Source organism: Condylura cristata, unplaced genomic scaffold, assembly GCF_000260355.1.
Source record: "Condylura cristata isolate star-nosed mole 26May11 unplaced genomic scaffold, ConCri1.0 scaffold00004, whole genome shotgun sequence".
NCBI lineage: Eukaryota > Metazoa > Chordata > Mammalia > Eulipotyphla > Talpidae > Condylura > Condylura cristata.
The window spans coordinates 51903465-51927754 of record NW_004567105.1 but is presented as its reverse complement, the minus strand read 5'-3'; the positions used below and the strand labels follow the sequence as shown (position 1 = coordinate 51927754).

The 24290-nt window shown below is 38.1% G+C and overlaps 1 protein-coding gene across 9 annotated transcripts in view; it reads right to left on the bottom strand.

The window, feature by feature from the left end:
• CADPS (Ca++-dependent secretion activator) overlaps nt 1-24290 on the bottom strand; it is a 428545-nt gene that overhangs the window by 71961 nt on the left and 332294 nt on the right. For 3 of the 9 annotated variants that reach the window (XM_012735285.1, XM_012735287.1, XM_012735286.1), the window contains 5 exons: nt 23737-23843; nt 17261-17417; nt 16333-16474; nt 5904-6059; nt 1958-2105 (listed from right to left, as the gene is read on the bottom strand). In XM_012735285.1, coding sequence (XP_012590739.1) covers nt 1958-2105; nt 5904-6059; nt 16333-16474; nt 17261-17417; nt 23737-23843 — 710 coding nt within the window. Of the gene's footprint in view, nt 1-1957; nt 2106-5903; nt 6060-9361; nt 9509-16332; nt 16475-17260; nt 17418-18600; nt 18622-22708; nt 22718-23736; nt 23844-24290 lie in introns of all 9 variants that reach the window. The other 6 variants (XM_012735282.1, XM_012735283.1, XM_012735284.1 and 3 more) reach the window with 5 other exon arrangements.

The window sequence follows — 24290 nt, the reverse complement described above, 5'->3', positions numbered from 1 at the left end:
AAAGTCACCACTGCTATGGCTAGGGAGGGAGTGATAGGAATTACTACGAAAAGGTATAGGTGTTCTTTTTAGGGTAATGAAAACGTCCTACAATTGACTGTGATGATGGAGGCACAGCATTACGAATACACTAAAAATACTGAATAGTATGCTTTACAGGGGTGAATTACACATCATTTAAAGAAAAGAAGCTCCAAGGGGAGAAAAAATCATAAGGAATAGGATTCTATAGAGTATGAACAACTTAGTAAACTTTTGAGCCCACATAAAAGCAGAATTTTAAGAGGGCTCTGCAAAGCCTAAGAAATTGTTCAGCATGCCCAGAGAAGCTGGGTGGATGGTATGTGGAGAAGAAATGCACAGGTGGAGCTTTGCTCTAGGTCCTTTCTTTGCTGACCCTCTCTGAAATTTCATGCAGAGCATATCTACTTTATTTATTTCACAGTCTGCCCTTGGTAAAGTTTGAAGAACAGATTCTGCAGCTAAGAACAGGGGACATGGAACTAGAATAGTGTGATCAGTTTAAAGAAGAGGAATTGGAGACTTAAAAGGTGAATGACTTGACTGCTTCCAATTTGCAGCAAAGCAAGGGCAAGAATCCAGGTGTCTGGACACCCAGCCCAAGCCTTCCTCAGGAACCTTCACACCTGAGTTCGCCTTAGCTCATTTTGGATACTGAGTCTCTAGAGCAGTGGTTTTCATAGTGTGGTCTTCAAACTGGCAGCATTAGCATCACCAGGGAATTTGTCAGAAGTGCAAATTCTTGGACCACACCCCAGGCCTATCAGAGACTCTTAGGGTGACAGCCAACAATCTGGATTTTAAGAAACTCTCTGGATGAGTCTGATACACAATGAAATTTGAAAACTACTGCTCCAGGTCGTTTGCATGCTGCCAATGGAACTGGGAAAAGAGAAACAAAGACTCCCCTGTATATGACCTCAGTATCTTTGGGGAAAGGGCCCTGGCAAGAAAATCAGTCAGAAGCAGAAGCTAAGGAGGTGGCTGAAGAAATGATGGGGGTGGGGAAGGGGAGGGGATGGAGGGGGTGAGACAGGGATGGAGATGATCTTGCCAGGAAGAGAATACCACCAACCCACATTTAAAAATGGAAGGTGCCGAAAGAGAAAATAAATAACGAATAAGGAGTGAATATAATTTAGTAAAAATTCTGAGCATGTAAGGCTGGTATTGAAAGATCTGATTTAGGAGCAATTTATGCCAATTGGCAACAACATGAGAGTTGCCAGAAATGTTTCTGAATTAATTCTAAATTGGTATATGAATATCTAGCTGGCTTAAGGCCATCATAGAAAAATGATCATGATAGTCTTTAATCGAGCCCAAGTTGCTGTTTCTTTCTCCTTTACATTTTAAATACCACTTTGGAATTGGAAAGTTAGCAAAGGACTAAACTTTTGGTCAGGGAAGATTCACAATCAACTCAACTTAAGAAAAATTAAAATCTGTGATTGGGGGGTGGTGGAATTCAGAATGTGCAGACAGGGACTGGGTTAGGGTAATCTGACGTTACATATCCTGACAGTTGCTTGATGCAAGAAAGAGAGCTCTCCTGTTGTCCAGATGTTTGAAGTGATAAAATGCACTTTAAATGTGAAAATGACTTGCATTCTGGCAAACAGATACCAGTTGGAGACAGCAATCTAATAAATAAGGTCATTAAATGTCATTGAACTTAATGGAACTTTATGGCCATTACAACTCCAGCCAACAATCACTTCCAAGTGACTGGCATTCTTATCAGCACATGGCTTAGAAATTTACTTAGCAAACATATACCAAACATTCATGTGTGGCTTAATCCACAAATGTTAAGTGTATATTCCTGAAACTAGCAGACTAGTGTAGAGGAAGGAATTTGAAGTTTCTTCTACATGATCAATGGAGAGAAAAAAAAAAAAATTTTTTTTTTTTTTTTTTTTTTTTTTTTTTTTACCTCTTGGCCCATTTCCATGCTGCAAAGTTTTGTTGATTGAGCTTTGGCATCAACCATAACATTAAACATGGTGCATATTGACTGTGGGACTCGAAAATCTGTTGATCGACTGGTTTTTTGCAGCTTAACTTCAAATGCAATCCTGGTTCTATTAAAACAAAGTAGGAAAAGACCAATTCAGCATTCAGATGGCAGCAGGTGGAGGAGACATTTTCTGAGAGGTCAGTGAAAAAGAAAATTGAAGGCTGTAATCAGTTTCAATTGACAATGACTTCACATGTGTTCTTTTTAAAATGACTTTCTCATCTAAGGCAGGCCTATTCACAGAGACAGCCATGTAAACCCTTCCTTTCTGGGCAGTGCATGGAACACCTGTAGCTTAGTGTATTTCTGTCTATAGTGTACATGCTATGCAGAACCTTAATTGCAGAATGAATGAATTAACAAAAACCCCAATTATAACATTATAGCATATGTAAGTTCTCCCACTTTAGCAACTGTCTTCCTTGAATTACGGCATTAAAAACCCAAAAAAACAAAAAAGCAGTTTCTAATCTTCAAAAATCTCATGGTGGTGAAAAACCTTAAAGGACATTACTGTTTTTTTTTTCTTTTCCTCCTTTCTGATTTTGAAAGAGGCTGAAGTAAAAAAACAGCTAATGAACTTACTATATTGCTTTAAAGGCAAATATGTTGTGTGTGTGTGTGTGTGTATGTATATGTATATGATACCTCTCTTTGGGGAGAAAAATGAAATTCAGAGGACTATAAAACTTTCACCTTTTTGTTTAGCAATGTCAAGGTATTATTTTGCAACAAGAAGTATATAATTTTTATAATTAAAAAATGTAATAATATACTTACCAATTCAAGACTTGTCATATAATTCTGTCACAGGTCAAATTATGATCCTAGCACTGTGCCACCCCTCTTAGGATAAACCTAGTCAGCCATGACCAGCTGTCGATACAAATATAGGATCTAATCCTTGATATCAGCATTATAAAGGGAACTAGGTATATTTTGAAAGATTTCAGAGAAGTGGGATAATCACATCTTTAAAGAAAAACACCTGGTTAATAAGTGGTTTTAATGAAAGCTCCTTTCAACACTGTCTCAGTCAGGTTCTGGAGATCATGCACCACCAGAAAAGCATTGCTTTGAGAGGTATTTGTAGCAGTTTTCTAACAGTGCATAGGAGGACCACATAGCTAGTTAGCTCAGGAAAGGATGCCAGCTTGCTAACACACCCTGGGTGCATGCAGGGAAGCCAAGTATAATTTCTAAGGTTGGAAGCCCAGTTCTTAGGAAAAAAAAAAAAAAAAAAAACAACAACCCTGAAAACACTCCTATATATTATATGATCATGTTAAAGATAAATGTATCTTGGCTTCTAAAGACACTGCACTGAAGTAGCTTTCTAATCATGATGATCATTTTAAGCTATGCTGAAAATATATCATTTTCTGGATTTGTGAAAAGGAGGCCTGATGGGGATTGAGTTGGACAGGTCCCTGAGCTGATCTTCTGAGGTTTGTGTGCCAGTTCCGGCCCAATTTGAGAAATGGATATGCTAAATCACTCCCATAGGATGAACTAATCTTCTTGTCTTCTGTTTTCACAGGAGGAATGTTCATAGCCCTTGGAGTGTGGAGTGTGAAAGGAGGAAGCTGAATGCAGAATTAATATGAGTGAGAGGGTTCTATGGGACCAAAAAGCCAAGAGAGAGAGGTCACTTAATCCAACTCACTCTCCTTGAGACTAGAGTTAGCATGCTTTTTATTGCACGGAGGACATTACCTAACTGAGACTAGATTAAAGGTTCTGCCAAGTTTGAAAAGGAATGGTTTAAATTTCTTAGACACTTGGAAATGAGCAGTGTCTTACTGACTTTTTGGTACTGCATATTTACATTTATGAAATAATGCCCTTAATTTGTTGGCCTTCTAGAACAAGGGTTATTCTGTTCTCAGAGAAATAATTTTAGGTTTTACAGTTTCCAGGTCCAAGTACTTCTTCAAGTTTTACCCTCTAAGTCTCAAGATCTGGGGATGACATATCCACCTACTTTCTTCTAGTTTGTATTTGTACAGACTAGACTGTACTTATGCCTGGAGCCTGAACTAAAAGGGACATTAGAAAATTTAAGTGCTCAGTGCCAAGCTTGCATGTGCATTTGGCCAACTTCTGTTAATAGAGGCTACTTAACAGCTATTATGAGCTAAGCATGATCCTGGGATCTGGGCAGGAGAGGCTCAAAATGAACAGGATACATGCCCTACTGCTTAGCTCACACTCCTGGAAGAGGCTAACCCACAAGTATTAATACATATGGTAAAGGATAAAATAGCTATCTTTCCCATCAATATGCCTTCCTTTTTCTCCAAGCATCTCTGTACTTTTTACTCAACCCTACAAAATATTGCTTCTTCTCAGAGAAAGACATGAGTATCTTTCTGCACAATTGGATTCCTATATCAGGAGCCAGAAAGTCTTAATTCAGATGCCTTGCAGACCCTGGTACAGACCAGGGTAGGGCTTCTCACCACAGACGAATTGTACAGCCCAGGAGAGGGCTTCTCACCACAGAGGAATTGTTCTGTGGGAAATTTTTGGTGGAATAGTTTGGCCAGAGGAAAAATAACTGCTTTCCCTAAAATTGATACAGACTAAGTAGAGATGGCAGAACTCAAAACCCTAAGGAAACATCTTGACCTTGAATTTGAGAAACAGGTCTGTTTTTGGTTCCAAGAAAAGAGTAAGATACCAGATTGGATCCCTAGGACTTTAGGCTTCCAGACGTGCCATCACACACCTGTCAGGGTTTCCCCACAGCACACAGTTCCTTTCCCTTTTCCTGCTGAGACACTCACCTATCTGGGTTTTTTGCCCTTTTGGTTTCCAGTTCTGATGTTATTATTTCTCTTTTCTTCTTCCAAGATATAAGATGATGAATTCAGAGCATATCCAGCCAAACCCAGCCCCCATCAGCCACAACCGATCCATCAACTAAACTACACCACATCTGGAGACCTGAGGGGTTCATACTGCTTGTGGGCTTTTTTCTTGAATGAAGAAAAACAATGGAGCAGTTATGAACGGGGAAAGGAACTTGGGTGTGTGTCTGGGAATAGACAGGGTGATGATAATGATGTCAAATCAGAGAAATTTCATTACTTTATGTGATGTACAGATAGGTACTCCACGAGGGAAGGGAGGTAATCTCATTCTTCATGGTATGCCAAGGATTTAGCATTGGGCCTGGTACATCGGGAAAACTCAAACAATTCATTTTGTTGAATGAATACAGATTGGCCTCTTTTTCTTCTCTGACCTCAGAACAATCCATCTAAGAATTTCAAGTGTAGTATTCCCATCTCAAGGCCAAATGCCAAAATGGAAAAAAACAAAACAAAACAGGCAGTTTGTAGAGCATCAACATACACGTTTAATTTCACATACCCTCGTGTTGCTACCTTATTAGATTTTGAATACATATAGAATGATTGATGCATCTATGGTTTTGTTCATGGACCTGGAAAGTCACTGGATACCTGCTACCTGTACTGGATATTCTGGCTCTTTTCCCCCTCTACCCAAAGCTCTAGCCTTGCACATACTCGAACATTTAACAAATATTTATTACATAAACATTTTGTACCAGACACTGTTTGAAGCTGGGATGTAGAGATGGACAAGGATGCACATGTATCCTTTCCTCATGGAGCTAGCTGAAAAAAATTGACTGCCACGGCATGTTGGGCTTGGAACAAATGTGGGGCAAGTGATCTGAGGCTATCAGCCAACACTCTAGCTGGTTTTGAAGAGCAATTCCCTTCTCCCCAAATCTCTAAATTATGTCCAACTTAAAGAGTGGCCACCTACGCTTCCCTGAGTTGGTGGAGAACAAAAAGGCATGCAGAACTGGCGGGTCAGTTATGCTCACCTTTTGACACAGGATTCAATCATGTCACTTGCCATCAGCTTGAGTCGTTGTTCCAGGTGCTTTCCAAACTCTTCTTCGGGCCAGTGTAAGTCCCGAATGAAGGTCTGAAGGGCATCCAGTTTCCAGAACAGATCTTCTGAAGTACCTGATCCATTACTGGCAGGATAAAAATTAAAAATCAAAAGTCACCCATTGACCTTGGATTCTGAGAAGGCCGACACATAGACTACAAGGGTCTGGAAGGCTTAAGGCAAACAGTGGCTTCAACATACAAACGACGCATGTTGGCGGAGGAGGTGGGGGCAATCTCCACCGGCAGATTTTGAGTTTTACCATACAGTCTGCTTTGTTCAGCCAATTATTCCAGACCAGTGAGAAGTCTGAGGAAGGTGTTGCCCCGTAAGAAGTAGGAGAACAGTGTATGGTAAAAATCAGCCTTCTTTAATAACCACATTAACACATGTGATGATTCAGATGAAGGCCACGAACCAGAAGGAGAAATAAGTCTCAATGAATAATAACTGCATGACACCATGCAGTTATTAAGATTTAGGGTTTCATGCATTTCCCCAGCTCCCCTCCAGAGCGGAGGCCTCTTGGAGACTGCACAACACTTTCAGTTTTAAAAGGACAGTGCTAACAAAGTGGTGAGCGAGGACCTGCTTTCTCTTTTGAAGAGCTGGAAAGAAACTGGGGTGACTCCAATGGAAATGAGTACATCGGGATACCATGAATCCAAGATTCTTGCTCATTTTGGTTATTATTCCAATTTTCACAGACCAGCCTATTGCATAGGCAGCCCCATGATGAGGTGAGGTGGGGAGGGATGGGGGGAGTTAAGTCGACAAGGAATATTTGCAAAGCTTTAGGGCTCAAAACCTGAGCTCTTTTACCACTGTACCATCTTACCCAGTCCTCTGTACAGATGGAGAAATTAGTCTTGATTCCTTTCTGTACAATAACGTCTAAGAAATGTTTACCTGGAGCATCCACAGAAAGCCTGAATGCAGGGAAAGGCTCCATATCTCACCCTCTGCCCTCCTCTGGCTGGCTTTCTCTTTGGTAACAATCCCATTTGGAGCTCTGAGGGGTGGCCACCCCCCTCCACCCCCTTCCTCGCATACCACTAATGCTAACACGGTAATTTATAAAATGTCCAACACACCATGCATTACCACTTGTTCTGACATCGTCTATAGAAACAGATGAGAGTGGGTGTTTCTATTGTGACAGATGCCAGCTGCATTGAATTAATGCTTCAGGGAGAAATATAGCTAGTGCATAAATGCATACACAGCTACTGCGGGGTGGGGATGGGGCAAACTCCCAACATGCCGAGAGGGAGCCTACGGCCTGGACCAACAAGCTAATGTTTTCAAGGACAGACCAGTCTGAGGTCAGTACGTAGATGTATCTGACACGAAGGAGCAGGTAACATGGAAACATGTCCTTAAAATGAAAGGTGGCAAAGGAGGAAACTGGAATTATGAAAAGATATAGAATCAGGCATTTGCTGGTTGGTGACTGAGAATCTACACCTTTTCAGATACTGTCACAAGCGTTTTTCAGAAATGGGGGATTTGTTTCTCCATGAAAGTTTAGCCTTCCCCCGACCCCATCCTATGCTTGGGAAAAAAGAAACCCCAACTTTGTCTAGTCTAAACCCCGTTTTGGAACTGCATGGTTGTATGTTTTAAATCATTAAGTACATATGAATGCAATAATTGGTATTTATTACAACAACATTTTGACACCCATCTGGTTTCAGAGTTTCAAAAAATTCTTCTAGGGTTTTTTTTTTCTTTGAAGAGCTTATTATTAAGTTTTGACATGAGGAAAAGAATATTTTCTTTTTATTTTTAAGATAAACTGCTAATGTTAAGGCAATAGCACCAAGATTATTTTGATTGCTGAGCAGTTACCAAAATGTGTTCCCACTCATGCCTTAATTAATTGAGCGGAGACCATTATCTGCTTTATTATAATGTCTTGATTCATATCTTTTCAAAAACAATGTCACAGAGCATGCAAAGAAGAAGGTAAGAGAAGCTTTCAGATATTTATTTTAAAAATTTGAACAGAATATTACCTAATCTAACTTTTAATATAGTCATCTTAGCATGAATATGATTTATGTTTTTTAGAAGATTTTTTTTCAGATACATTTTTTGGGAGTTTTTAATTCACCTTTAAAAAGAGAATCAGATACATTGACCATATGATCTCATTGTGGAGAGTATAAATTTTTTAAAATATTAGACTGCTTTGGAGGAGCGAAGTAGTCATTTTAATGTCCCTTTCCTACCTGGATTACTGCAAAAATAAAATTCTTGAGGGCCATCTTGATGAATGTGATTTTGAGATCTCAAAACATCACTGCCAGTTTCAGATCATTTTTTATTCCTTTGATAATAACACTTCCCTTTGAAAATGTGCCAATTTATTCTTTCAAGAAAAAGCTTATCTGGCCTATAATTAGCTGTGGTCTAAGAAAAGGATCAAAGGAGGGTATAGAATTGTTAAACCTTACTTCACTTATTAAATCATACACATGGTTCTAATTTAATTTCCCTGAGGTGGAATTTAGGGGTGCTGGATCTTCTTCTTGCTAAGGGAAAGAAGAGAGAGAATTCATTTCCTAAGCTAGAAGAAATGGCTGTGCAACCTTCATTCCCCGACTTTGCTGACTTGACATCTGTATGCCTGAATACAAAGAATGACTCTATAGTCATTCCACAGATGATTTAACTATCAAAAAATTAATGTATTTGTTGTTTAAACCCTTCATTTGCGGTCTTCTCGCTACCTCAATCTCAATGTTCCATATTGACTCATGACTTCAGGGAATACCTTTACATATTATTTACATCACTAAATCTTGCTCCATTCAGACATTCTCATTTGGCTTTGAACATACTGTTACTAAACCCTGCCATTTGTTGACACCATACATATACTTTATGGTTTAAACATCTCTAGGAAATTTTTTTTTTTAATTTAAAAAAAGAACCTACCACTTTTTAGGTAGGTCGGTTTGTTTCTTAGTTTTAGATAAGACCAGAGATGACTGTCCAGTCTATTAAAGAGGCTTTCTGAACTGTTTTTGAATGAGTAACTCCTAATAAAGTCATGTCACTGCTTAAAAAAACAAAAATACAAAAAAAATAAATAAATAAAACACCCAAAATGGGCAGAATCCTTTTGCAAAAGAATTCAGGAAGTGAGACATAGTTCTCAAGCGTTCAGTGGGCGTAAGGCAAATTGTTAGTGCTGTATATATAGCAAACATCTTACAAACACGCTGCTGCCAGAAATAAACAATATTGTCTCTGAATGATCAGCAAAATATGTCTAATTATCCATCTCCATCTCTGTTATATAGGATGTATAGAAATAATACATATCCATGCCAAGATCACTTAAATTTAAATTAGATCTAATGTGAACTGAATACACACTCAGCATCATATATAGCAGCCATCCATGACGGTGCCGAAAAAGTAGGCATTTGTGGGATGCCTAGAGGGATGTTAACTGGTAGATTTGGTACTTTGGGAAGGTTCACATTGGGTAGGTTCACATTGGGTAGGTTACTTGTTAAACTCCTGTGGAAGAAACAGACAGAAAGAAAAATACCATCACAGTGACAATGCAGATGTGGCAGAAGCACACGAGAGTTGTAAATAAACTGGTTAAGTCCACAGCAAGACAACACCGAAAACTCAAGCAACACACTTTAGAAGCAGCTTACAGATGGGGAATCGTGGGGTGGCTCAGTATATAGAGCGAAATGACAAAAGTTAATGGAAAAAAATTAACCACAGAGCAACTTAAAAGCATGGACACTCATGGGACTCCTAAACAGAACTGGTCACCTTACTGAGTTGTGCTTAGGAGGGAACTTCAGTTTTCAACTCCACTGCTGTGAGAATCTAGAAGTGGCTTTACTTCAAGTTTGTGGAACTATTGGTATTACGGTATTACAATGACTAGAGCTGCTGAGAACTAGATGGGATTGATCTAAATGGTGGAGCATTTCCATTTTCTTACATTTATTTGTAAATAACTGCTGATGGAAGTACATTGCTCAAGTCAGATATCATATACAAGATGTACCAGAAAATTCAACCCCCATAAATGAAAATGCAATGATGAAGTAAAGAAGAGGAATCTTTTTAACTGCTACTTCTGAAGACAGGTGTATATGCAATGAATGGGATGCTCAGGGTTGATGGTGAAACTGAAAGACTTGTATCAAGAAAGGTAGCTTTGAATACTGTTATGGAACAATTAACGATAATGGAAACTAACTCTCAAACTACATGAGCTAAAATAGAGAGATGTTTACACACACAGACACATACAAAGACATGTCGGAAAAGAAAGGAATCGCAAATTTAGCCCTTTAAGTAAATTCTGTAACTACTGATGGATTTAAAATTCTGTCTCATGTTACAGTAGTTACCCTTGGAAGTGAAATAGAGACTGGAAGAAAGGCTGACAGAGGCTTCTGCAGTTCTGGGATGTTCTGTTTCTCAATCTGTGTTTTTTACAAGACGTGCTCACTTTGTGAAAATTAACCAAGCTATGTGTTTTTCGATAAAAAGTTAAAAAGTACACGTTTTTAAAAGGTGACCTCCTATCAGTTTTTTGTTTGTTTGTTTCTGTACAAAGATTGATCACCTGATGTGATAAAGACAGAAAGATGGCTTTATGAGTAAAGAGAGAAAATAAAACAAAACAACCCCAACTCAAATCAACCAGATCTCTTTGGAGGGGCTGTGTCATACACTGCTCCACAAGCTGGCACTGTGTGTCTGTGTAGTGGCATTTTAAGGGTGTTCCATCCAGCCAAAGTCACTGGCACGGTAGAGCCCAGCCTAACTCTGCATCTGAGAAGAGCCTTCCTGTTTAAGTGGAGTTGACAGCACTTTGGCAAAGGAGTTGAGGCTTTCTTTTTGGATCTTGCAGGAGAAGAGCAAATTTTGCCAAAGCAGCTCTGCCCCGGGCAAGCTGCATTTTACTAAGAGAACTGTTGCAGGGGCTGAGCCGCCTCTGGGTTTGCCTAGGCAGGCAAGTCTTCTTGTTAGTCAAAAACTTGGGACATTAGTCACCCTTTGGAAATCAGTTCCCCTTTCACAATAGCTTGTAGATGGAAACTCTGGAACACAGAATTACCCAGCTGGCATTCTCTTTCCTGAGAGAAACAGGTGTCTCACAAGTTTGTTCCATACATTTCACATTTTGGGAAAGCCAGTTAAACTTCTCTACTTGAAACTAAAGGATACTCTTTTGGAAATGGTCAGGAGATTAGTTAAATATGACTATTAAGTAGACAGGAAAATGGAACTTTTCCTTGCATATTTTTCTGTATAACTGGGGAATTTGTCTTTGAATTCAGTCCCTGGAGGTTCTCAGTCTTAAACACTGCCATGTAATAAAACCGTTGGCGATTTCCACTGAGACATGTGTAAGCCTATATAAGCAAATGTGATCATTAAATGATACACACACTGAATAAGATCAAGGAATTAGGAGATCTGTAGAGATGGCAGCCTGGGAAGTTAAAATGTCAATTCTGAGCAAATTAAAAGTAGCTAGCAATGAATAACATACAAATGCATACAAAAGCAATTTAATTTAAACATATTAGTGGATGGTGGGTACACAAATTAGAAATGAGCTTTACTTTGCACACAAAGATTGAAAAAAACTTATCTTTATCAAAACATATTGTATTTGTAAAATATGACAGTTTGGCTTGACTATGGCACTGAATTCATAGAAACATTTCCTTCATGTGATACATTACAATGCTCTATTTTCAAAAAGCTGAAAAATACTTGATATTTCTGCTTTTAGCAAAATAGTATAGTGTATTACTAATGTTACTATATTTCACCTGGGTACAGTAACTTAGATGAATAATCAAAAAGGCAATTCCAAATGTAACATTTCACCTGCATACATGTGAAAAGGAATTTTCTAGAAGTGTTCAGATTAGATAAAGTTGATGAAGCTGTGGTTGGATACAAAAAACTATTATTTTTGAGGGTTCCTTAACAACTACCTAAAAACAAGTTCTTCAGGCTTTTCTGTGATGATCATAATTGGATATCTCTGGATATCAAGAACTGTGAATTGCAATCCTAAAAACTGACACATGTTAAAAATTAAACTCATTCATTTTGGGAACTCTGTTGAAAAAGGATAGCTCCCATGCAGGTCAAAGGGCCCATCCCCAGAACATTGGATTAAAAATTTCTTATCTGTTCTTTTTCACATGAATAAATGCTACAAATGTGTTCCTATTGCATTTTTACTGAAGGAAATGACTAGAGGTAGAGTCATTTCTAGAATAAATTCTAATCAAGATTATGTCTCCATACAGTTAGGCTATGTTTGAGTCATCTCTTAAAGACTCCTGCTTTCAATTTATGGATGGAGTTAGGTTTATGATACAAAATGCTTTCTTTACAAGCTATTTGTTACCAAGCTTATATGCAGTTCGTCTTGTCTTCTCTTGGTGCTCTGGACAAGAAGGCCTCTTGCAGTGCGTATACTTATATCTAATCTCCACTTTGGGACATGGGTCCTCTGTAACATCTTTCTACAATTTGGAGTGTTAACTTCCCACTTGTATTCATATCATCATCAGCCCTCCAACTGCCTTCCCTATGAAATTTAAATGTACCAATATGCCATATATCTCTACATACCTATACTTTATATTTTTATATAACAAGGGTGAAATGTTTTTTTTTGTTTTTTTTTTCCTGCTCTCCCCCTCCAAGAAACAATTTTCATCAGCTTGGGAGCTATAAACCTCTGTTTAGAATTCATGGCCTAGGAAATAAAATTCCAAACTTCATGGGATTTTAGGCTTGTCAACCCTCTCTCCAAAACTAGGCTTATCTCCTTTATAACCCTTGCTTGCCTGTTTTGAATGATAATCTATTTTTCTCCCCTATTTCTACTTTCCCCAGCACCTCTGCCCACTTTGAAATCTAACTCTCTAAACTGTTCCCTTCTTGACTCCTCATCCCCTTCTATTCTATGCTTCATAAATCGTCCTTACCATATTTGTATATTGATAAATACTTAATGCATTTTTGTCTTGTGTTTGTTGATCAGATCCAACTTGGTTGAAATCCCCAATCAGGGAGATTTATCTTTTTCTCTCTAAACCCCCACAGTTTTCCTATTGGAGTCTTAGAATTTTCAGCTCATATGGGTTCCTTAATAAATGTCAATGACCTAATAAATATTTACTGAGTATATGTTATGTCCTGTTTCAGGTACTAGGGAGGAAGGGTGATCAAATATATATATGGGATGAAAATGGAAAGTCAGTTTCAAGCATTAGAGAAATTTTCAGTATTCAAAGTTCTTGTTTGACAAGTGAGGTGACAGAGGCTCAGGAAGGTCCTCTCACTTCCTCAAGGTCAGTAGGAAGTTACTGGCAGAGTCAGGAGTTAAGACTCCAAGTCCAGTACTTGTCTATTTCATTGCCAGCCACCTACATGTTGATGAGGATATTCCTAATTTCTTTAATGAATCTGAAGGAAGAAAATCTGAAGAATAAAGAATGTTTTAGCAAACTCAATATATTGGTAGCATTTTCTTGTCAGAAGGCTGGTTTTCTTTAACACATTGAATACAATTTGTATTTGAAGTAAGCTTTACAATCATTTTACCTAAAATCAAGTACCTAGACTTTCAACTTTTTAAAAATAGAAGAATGTGATGAATTTAGAGATTAGCAACTGAATCTAAGTCAGATTTCTCATTTGTGGGTAACTTCAAAGTAAAGCATTCCCAAAAGGTCATTCTTTACTTAGGAAAAAAAAAATTTAAAAACATGATTCTGTTTCTTTCTCAGTGGTCAGATGAAAGTTTATACTTTGTCTCTTTTCACATGGTAGGCAATAGAAATTACCACCTTCTCTTGGCATATAAATGTTTCATAGGTTCTTTCTACCCTACATTTTGTGTTGGACACTGTAAATCTGTCCCATGTCACATTTTGTTGACAAAGGGCTAATAAAGAATTTGAATTTAGTTTACGTTTTAGTTGGTAATTTTAGGTATCTCTACAGAGTGTGAAACACATGCACCATTTAGCATGAAGTGAACAAACTACAAACATAGTTTTTAATCAACAGGAGAGTTGGGATAGTAACACAAACAAGTAACCCCCTACCCTTACAATCCTAAATAAAATATCCTTAGGTTATTATTCACAACTATTAATCTTTCACTAAATTTTAGATCTTTAAATTTCTGATCCAAGTTAGCTTTTTTTTTTTCTTTTTAAGTTAAAAAAATTCTCTAACAAAGCACTCTAGGCTAGGACTTCCCATCTTGAAAACGATTTTGTGCCTCTCTTTTCTTATGATAGTTTTACAGGATATTTAATGCCTCAAAGGAATAGCAGTCATTTGTTTGGTTTCTTTAGAATTTAACAGATTGTAAAGTGACTTCAAGGACATTATCACAGAACTTCATATCAAATCTCAAACACTGAGTAGGGGTATTTTAAAAAGTCAGTTCTGCAGATGAGAAAGCAAGTTCCAAGAGGTCAAATACTGCAGTCTGGCTAGTGAGACCCTAAGTCTAGGGCTATTTATGAAATAGTGAAGGATACTAATCACCGTTCCATGTGTTGGTGGATTTAGCCTCCATAATTAAACCCAAATAAGTAAATGTTATTTTCAAGATATGAGTGGGTAACACTCATTTTAACCTCTTACTTTTTGCAACTGTTTTCCACAGAACAACAGTTTTGATTGTTGTGATCATTAAAAACAAAAAAGAGTCCCTCATTAATGCCTGAATCTCAAGGTCCTCACTCAGTTCCATTTTCATGAATTAAAAGTCAATAAGCTTATATCAAGAGACAATTATAAACCCATGAATAACAAACTAAAATTTAGATTTCTTAGTTCTTGCAGAGAAAAGCTACTGCCTATTAACCTGTTCTCTGTAGCGTAAATCAAGGAATTTTTCTTCTGGCTCAGTGCTAAGGAAGCTACTCTGCATTAATTGGTATCTTATACAAAGTCTATTCAGTGAAATATTAGATGGTACACCTCAACTCAGACAATGACTTAAAGACCCAAGTCAAAACTTCCTGACTGAGGAAATGGTTGCATGTCTGTTGCAGCACACCTGAATGTGAGCTTGTACATACCCTGATTTTGCTCCATAATGGTAGTAGCTACATCCTAAAGATTTAAAAGACTAGAAAGAACAAGATAATTGTCCTACAAGAAAACAAAAAGGATTCTAATAGAACAATGTTAGTATCTTTTCAAACCATATAAGAAAATTCTCTTCATCTCCAGTTCTCCAGAAAGGGGAGTGTGAGACAGAATTCTATCAGTCTCAAGAAACAGCATCCCACTCCACCCCTCACTCCCATCCCATTGGGAAACAGGTGACACCGAATCAAACAGAGTTTAAGATTATCCAAGCAGTTAAGAAAATTGTCAAATTCACAATCCCAAAGATTGTTTGTCTTACATCATAGGCATCCCATCAAAAATTGTAGTCAAATACATTCAGGAAACTCTGAGTTAAGCAGAATAAAAAAGCTCAGAATTACTATAGTTGTAGAGTTTTGACCTATGCTGGTGTGCCTTATGGCTTTGTAGGACAGAGGATGTGGGGTGGATGAATGGGGTGTATCGCCAGGTGATGCACTGTGATGTTCTGGTCAACCATGGACTACATCTGTGTTGATGGTGTGTCCCTATAGGGTGCAATGGGCTGTACTGATAGGATTGTGTGATTACACAGTTATGAAATTACCTAACAATGCATTTTTCAGAATGTATCCCTGTTATTAAGTGACACATGGTTATAGAGTTTCCCAAACATATTTGTCCATTAAGTCCTTTTTTTGAGAAGCGTCTCCAAGGCCCATACCAGGGAACAGCCAACCATGGTCCACAGGTCAGCATCCTGTGTTTGAAAATAAAATTAAGGGAACATTGGTTTGTTTAGTTATTGCTTGTAGCTGCTTTTGGCACTACTGGAGCAGACTTGAGTAGTTGTGACAGAGATCCTGTAACTTGAAAGCCTTATTCACTCTCTGGTTTTATAAATTCCTCAGGAATACACTTTGGGAAATATCAATACCTAGACTAACACCACTGGAGTGAGACACACTGTACAATTAACACAGTCAGTCTAGACCCCTTATCCCATACTTGTGATGTGCAATAAAACTAAGATTTCATTTCATAGCGTATTTCTCAACCCTTGCATCTCCCACTATGGCCAAGAATCATACTTGGAAACAAATACAAGTTTGTTTTCTGTCAATGCAGACAATGAAAATCACAAGACATAATTAATCCATTTTTGATAGACTTTCCAGTCATTTGCACCCAACCTCCTATGGTATCAAAAGAGGTGTCCTTACTTGACTGGTTCCCATGACTCCCGCTCAAAGCCCCTGTGAATGGATTGTGCAATTGAGGACTCCATCAAATCCACATATCTAACCACAAGTGGGGCAAACAGGTCTTGCAGGTGTTTGTGAAATTTTCCATTGCACAAATTATCTAGAACAGATAAGCAGAAGTTTGGTAAGAACCCACAGTTGTATATTCAACATGCAATGTACACACAGAGAAGCCTGTCTTGTACATTAAATATACTTTTTCCAGGGAAATGGTGAGGGAAGAATATGGAGTTGGGATTGCAGGGATGGGGGAGAAGAGAAGGAAAAAAGTACAGGATTAAAACTCATGCTTAAATCTACATGAAAGGAAAATGGGACCCAAAAGCATTTTATCCATTTGTGCTACTCTTGTAAAAAGCAAAAATAACACTGGACACCGTTTTCCATGCTTTCCATGCATCACTCCCCTTCGTCCTATAAGGTTACCAGGAAAAAAGAGCATTCATTCCCCCCATCCCTTTCTTCATCTCTCTCCCTGGGGAGAAAGGTCCACTCTAAAGCAGTATGTTACTATACCATACTCTGAAAGGTTGGGGGTGTTATTTGGCTATGAAAGGTTTTTTCCCTCTGGAAAGCCTCTGTCGGTAGAAAACTGTAAAATGTTAAAAGGTTAAGTTAATATTAACCTGTTCCAGAGCAAAGAAAAACACACAAGCAAGAGCCCTACGTCACACTGTGTAGGGTTCTTCAGCCTCACTAAGAGTGGGCTTCTCTGCAATAGGACACTTGTTGGAAGATCTAAGAACACATCTAAGACTATTTTATTAAGTCATAAAATTATGAAAAGCTATAACTGGCCTGTAGTCTGTCTGGGATGAAGACGCGTTAGCAATCTGTTCATCTGACCACTACGTAGGAAGGTAAAATAGTCAAAGATGATACATACAGTCTGTACGGAGAAAATCATTCAGCAGCTGAAACAGTGGGAAACTGTCCCATGTGTCTGGGGGCTGCACCTCTAATGCTGCATCCATGTCCACTGCAAAGAGTGACAGGAACGTCTCGGCATGCTCCACCATCAAGTCTGACCACCACGCAAAGGCCTTTGAAATTTGGCAGAAAAACAGATAAAGGGGCAATGAGTGTCTCTCTTTGACATAAGATGTGAACTCAAGCCCTCACTGTTAGAATTAAATGTGCATCCAGCCGGGTTTGGTAATTGTATTGTAAAGAGAACAGCATTTTGATACAATTGTGCCTTTGAGTATCCCAAGGCAATATTTTCCACCATTCCAGGCCTGCCTTTAGAAAGTCTTTACTCTGACCTGCCCTGTCAGAGATTGTAGTCATAAAAATGACAGACGTGGAACTTCTGTTCAGTTTACAATAACTTGGTTTGTTTAGAGTCATGCTCTTTAGCATTGTTGTTGGCTAGTTCTTGCTCTAAGATATTAGAATTTGGGAGTTTCTTCACTGTGTTTATGGGTTTTCTGCTGGTCTAACTTGAAAATTTGCAATTATTATTGACTCAGAACTACACATCTGGAGTTAAATTGTCTTATGCTCTCATCCAAGGTCAGTGACTTCTGTTTCCCTACACATTGGAAAGGTTATTCCTACTTCATACCAAGTCTAGAAAACCATTGCTACAATTGTCATAAAAACTTTTGAATCAAAACTCTCTAAGAAGCCTCAGGTTTTGTATCCTGTCTGTAGGAAAGATCAAGTTTAAGCTGGAGACACTCAGTAAGATTAGGAATTACTTTTCTGGGGATTGGACACATATGTACATTGAAAACCAAAAAATATCAGTGAAGTAACTCATTTTCATGCACTTGGGTCCTTGGAAATAATTGTGCAGGGTCTTGGGGCGACATTCACATCAGACTAGGCCAGATGTGAATGCAATTCAAAGGCATGCATGCATGTTGACTAATCATTTCTGGCAGGGAGCATGCAGAATGAGTGGCGGTGTCAACAGGCCCTTTTTTGCTGATTTCAAAGAGAGCAGAAAAACAAAACAAACTGCCAGCCCCGTCTTGTCCCCCACCTCCCCACCCAATGCCAAAAAGTATTTGCACTGGAAACACTTTCTGGAGCATTCACCGAAAAAAAGATGGGAAGGCGTTTGGGAACATGAAAGATGATTATGGAAATAATTCCATAAATGAGTGTTTAATGGCCAAGCTCTTCTGTGATCTATTAGTTATCTGGGGATATTCTAACAGCCACTAGGAGGCAAACTGGGTGTCCACCTCTGCTTTCATGAGATTTCATTTTACTTACTTCTCCTTTATCAACATGTGGCTGGTTTGCAAATTAAATGGAAAAAATCAAGTCATGGACCATTCCGCAAGGTCAACTTGACTGGAAATAGACGCCTGCTGTTTCCATTTTAATTTACAGTAAAACCTCACTGATGCAGAGTAATGGGAGATACCAGTCTGCAGCAAAAAAAGTTTAAGGTTTTGGACTTTCTAAAAAGAGGTATTGTTTTGCCGCTTACAAATGCAATCTGCACATGGTCACCAAAGTAAAAGGTATTCTTTGGTCACCATAGGAATATGTCATAAGTGTAAAAGATTTTTTTTTTTAAAACTGCAATGATTATAAACATGTCGATCTATAAAGTGAAGTCACAGATAGACCTTTTAATTTCAGAAGGGAGAGATGAAACTTAGAAGAAGAGCTCTTAGAATTACCAGAGAAATTTAAGATCATGTGAAACATTTTACTTTAGAAAAATTAACAGAGCCACACCTGCAGTTGAATTCACACATCAAGTATTTGGGTCTGCATCAATAAGGTTTTATTGTAGTTTTACATACTGTGGATGAGAGCCCTGGGGTTTGGGGCTTGCTCCACTGACTTCTGGTTTAGATCCAGCAGAATCCTCCATTCCACCCCAGTTCTCCCAGCAATTGCCTGTTAGGCAGAGACATCCTAAATAATGGAACTTGCTGGAATCCCACTCCCACCCCCTGCCTTCTACGGAGGGATGGATCTCATCAATCCTGAGGCAGAATATCTACAGAATTCACAAAGGGAAGCCAAATGCTGGCTGGACTTATCTTCAGTTATTTGACTAGCTTTCCAACTACAAGGGTAAGTCCAAGGAAAACAGTCAAATAGTTACTGGGGAGGCTGAGGTGCCTTCCCAGGTATTGCTCTAGGGTGACAGAAAATAAAACAAAAAAGTCAAGCTGGGCACTTAGGCCTGAAATTCAAAATTTCTTACCCAACTTCATATCAGATTCTTACCAGATATATTTAAAAGTTACAAATCAGAGGCCACAAGAAGCATCCACTTCTACTCTCTACAGAGAACTTAATCCATGGTTGAAACAATAAATTATTGAACAATTATCTACAGTTGTATAAATAATACATATTATATATGATTTATGTAGTGTTACAAAGAACAATGGCTACTAGGATGTGACTTTTCACTGTTGAAGTCTGGCAGATGAATTTAAGATTTGCGTGAACAAAGAAAATACAAATATTTGGCTATAGAAGAAGTGAAGGCCACCCCAGGAAATACTTTCAGAACCTCATAAACAAAACATGATTTTCTGAGGAGAAAAAGATTCTGGCAAGGACAATAACCAACCAAAAGTCATATCATAATTTCAATAAAATAAACACTCTATGTGACTGGGGAAGGCAAGGCAGGCTTTATAAAAACACAACCACAATTCTTTATTTTTGCTTACTTGATAGGTGAATGCTATTTGTACTTGCGTTAACTCAATGCTTATGGTATCTAAAGTCTTTAGAAACCTCTTACAAAAACAATAAAGAGTAACAAACACATTGGCTTTTACATACTTACCCAGTGCTTTTAAATATCCAAAGGCTTTAGGGGTACAGCTACCACACTGAACACATGGTCTATTTTGTTCACAAACTACATGTATATATGTACCCCTCTCTATAGCATAATACATATATACATATACATACATATACATAGAGAGAGATTGGGCAGGTGAAGAAACAATGCATGAAGGTATAATTTGTGTATGAGTGTTTGCATGCACGTGTATAAATGCTTTCAGCTCTGAGAGCATAGTTAAGTTGTAATGAAGAGATAAACTCTAACACATACTGTATGTGCTGCATATGGGTGTGTAGGTGAAGAATTCTTAGCTGGCAGAACTTTTTTCCCCCCTCTCTGGTCATTTACTTAATATATATTGAAATGAAAAATGCTTTTAAGGATTACTATTTTCTGGTGGGGATGTGTATCTACTTGTCACTTTCTTTAGCACAGTGTCACCAAATAGCACACTGCACAGCCAACATCCAATGTGTAGAATTTAATGACTTTCTAGAGTTCACTGAGTATGCAGATTATATGGCGGTGAGTACTGATCAGTAGACAAACATCCATACTTCACTGTTTTAGCAGCAAAATCTTCATGTTTAGTGTTCAAGACAAGTTGGACCTGTCTGGCTGCAGCCTAGTGGCTCTTGATTCAGCTATACCCTGAAATCAGCTGGGCAGTTTTAAACTACCAACATACTTGAACATCCTCCTTGCTATGAGATTTTGATTAATTGATCTAATAGAACAAGGGTGGGGCTGGGGCCAAGAGTTCCCCAGATACTGTACTCTGTACATGAACTTGAGAACAGAGGGTGGTTCTTTTCTGGACCATTCTACCTTGAAATTAACCCACTCTCCTCTTACATATTTTGTTTGCATCACTCATTTGGTGCTTCCACATAGGTTTTATCCTTTCTATGATTATATTTACAGATTTTGTTTTCTTAGCAAATTGTTCATAATATTATTTAACCAGACTTTGTTGACGGCTTACTTTGTGCCCAGGTAATACCAGATGCTTTACTCATTGTGGCCTTCTACCCTAACAATGATGCTCTGAGACAGATGCTGTCATTATCTCCAATTTACAGGATAAAAAAGGTTAACTGGTGGAAATTTCAAAGAAAGAAAGAGGCAAAGTTGTAATTTAAACTCCGACTTTTCTCTCAAAAAGCCCGAGCTGCTAGTCATCACTGTATTCTGTTGCTTCAAGAACCACCAAGGGATTTCTCTCAATGTTCAGCACATAGGTAACTTCAGGTTAATTAATGAGAATTTGTGAGTGGGTGAAATTACTAATGTGGGAAATAATTCCACACGTTTCTCCAAAAGCAAACCATTGCCTATTTCACAATACATTTAGGTCTTCATTCTTAACTTCTTTAGTAAATAAGAGCAGAGTTGCATTAATTTTTACCCTATATATTTTCCTTGACTGGCTCTGAATATATAAGATTAAAGTATTTTCGTGATGATGATTATTAGGCAAATTTAAGATAATGATTAGCACTTGGTAGAAAAATGCTTTTTGCAAAAGTGGCAAAAAAAAAATTGCCATCTTGGGACATTGACTTTCCTTAGGTACCTCTTTTGAGTTAATTTTGGAAAAATATCCATTATTTCTCAGCCTGTAGCAACCTCAGAAAATGATTAAGTCTAGCACATTTGTCCTTTTCCTTCTATTCTTCTCTCAAAAGCACAATTTGATTGTATCCATGTATTCTTTGTAGCCAAGTCTTCAAAATGTGTAGGTTTGGCTTCACCTCACGAGAAAAACCTCAGCAACTCAAATCAGGGAGGACAGCTCAGATCCCCTTTACCCTTCTGAATATAATTTTGAGGATACCTAGAAAGAATGTACTTACCATTACTTGAACCTCAAATGCCTCCAATCTGAAAAGACCATCATATATGGTAGGGTAAAGTAGGAAAAAAAAAGCTAGCCCAGCTGAATTTCCTGTTTCTGCATTCATCCTTAGTTGCTATGTTTGCAAATTGCTAACTTGTCCTCTGGTCTCTCTTACAGTTCTATGTTGCTGGGAGCTGCAGGAGTTAGTAATAACTGCCTCAAAGGGTCTGTACCCCATTCCCAGAGGGTTTGGGGGGAAATCATAGTTCTTTGGCACTCTCTCTATATATAAATACTGTATATATGATTCACATACAGACAGTTAAAAAGGAAGATTAGTATCACTGGTTAGCTACTGATTACTATGTTTGGCACTGGTTTGCTATAATAAAGGTAGGTACAGACAGACATAAGAAACTATGACAGGCTAAGGACAGAATCAAGGCAGATAGGAGGCATCTACTGGGATGTAACTGCAGTTGTGGTTAAGTAAATCAATTGCTTCATGCAAGCACAAGAGAATCACCCACAATTACCCTGCTGTGGAGGGCCACCCATTTCACAAGCAGTCCACTGGAAGTTGCTGTTACATTCTTTGGGTCAGTGTTAGAAAGCAGGAGCACCCAGGAAAAGTCCCATCAGAAGACATGTACTGGAAGGGCATGCACAGATTATAACAGCAGGTCGCTGGCTCATTCGGTTTAGTCACATACCTCTTTTCCCTGTCACGATCAGCCAAGATTGAGTGGAACAGTAGAAAAACAGGGAGGAAATTTAAATATGCAATCAGGTATCAGCTGGGATGACTGGGTTTATGGTGTATTATATTTTATTTAACTACACTGTCTAGTTTCATTAAGTCATGGGATTGATCACTGTAGGTACTTGAAAAATTACTTTATGGAATTTCTTTCTCCCCTGATGTTGTATACTTGAATGTAGAAGAAGAGTGAGAAGGAGTGTAATTTTCAAAAAGGTAAATTTAAGAGGTAGGAGCCTAGATCTCAGTTTTGAAACAAGCAGTGATCCAATATTTTGACCATAATGAAATCCTGGCACTTTTTCTTGGAAGGATTGGGTTGTTTAAGTCTGTATAGGTTTGGCATTTAGTTAGCCTTGAAATCCCTTGGCTTATGATTATGATCAAAATGATCATTTTGATAATGGTTTGTGAAAAAAAAAAAAAAAAAAAAAGGAAGCCGGTTTACTTAATGCATGCTGGTGAACTGACAAGCTGAACAACACAGAATAATATGCTTTAATCATTAGGTTGGGTGACCTGGATCACCTAAGGTTAACAAATAAAGACTCTAGTACAATCAGAGTGAGATACAGAGATAAATTTTAAAAGATGGCCTGTGAGCCATACACCAAATAAAATGAATAAAAACAACAGTGGTGGCAACAAAAACAACCACAAAAGACCAAAAAGTATTTTGTGTGTCTAGGACACTAGCCATATGCTGCTTGAATAGTTAGCTTCAAAAAATATACTCACCTCTTTTGCTTGTTAGAAACATCTGAAAACTTAAGCTTGTATAACACGCAACCACTTTTAGATGTTTTAAACAACCTTCCAAATGCTTCTCTTTGCAAAACTTCTGAACCTTACATTCTTTTTGCAAGCCCAAGTAAAGGAAAAGGGTTGTTAAGGCATCTTATTCACAACATCACCAGTAGAATCAGTTCTGCAACCTCAACTAATGAAGACCAAGGGACATTTCCCACCACACCTGCTCACCTCTGCATGGTGCTCCTCGTTTTGCTGAAGAACTTCAATGACTAATTCAGCAAGACGTATTGTGTCTTCAAGTTTTTTGGCAGGAGTGATTAACCGGCCTACATTTTCTGTAGTACAAGAATTTGTGTTAAAATTCGGTGAAAGTGGTAGGCTAATTTTTGTGGCCATTAGAACTAGTGGGTAAGAAATTTCAAATAGTTATTAATTTTCTAAAAAGTTTCATGCAAATGTTAAGTGCCATGTAATTAGTAATGAGCAAACCATAATGCCATTTTAGTATTATCACCAACATCATTATAATACATATTAAGAAAAAGCAGTGCTCCAGCTTCAAATTTGCATGTTAAGCTATATGAAGTCTATGACAGCCCATTTCAAATGTAGTGACATTTATACACACATTCTTTAAAGACAGCATACTCGTACTATCTTATATCACTCTAGGCTGTGCTCTTGCTGCCTGAAGTGAGAAGATGTAACAGAAGTTTCTTCCTGAGGCCTGTTAAATTTGTTTCTGAACTTGTCCCTAAACATTCAATATAATAACATTGTTT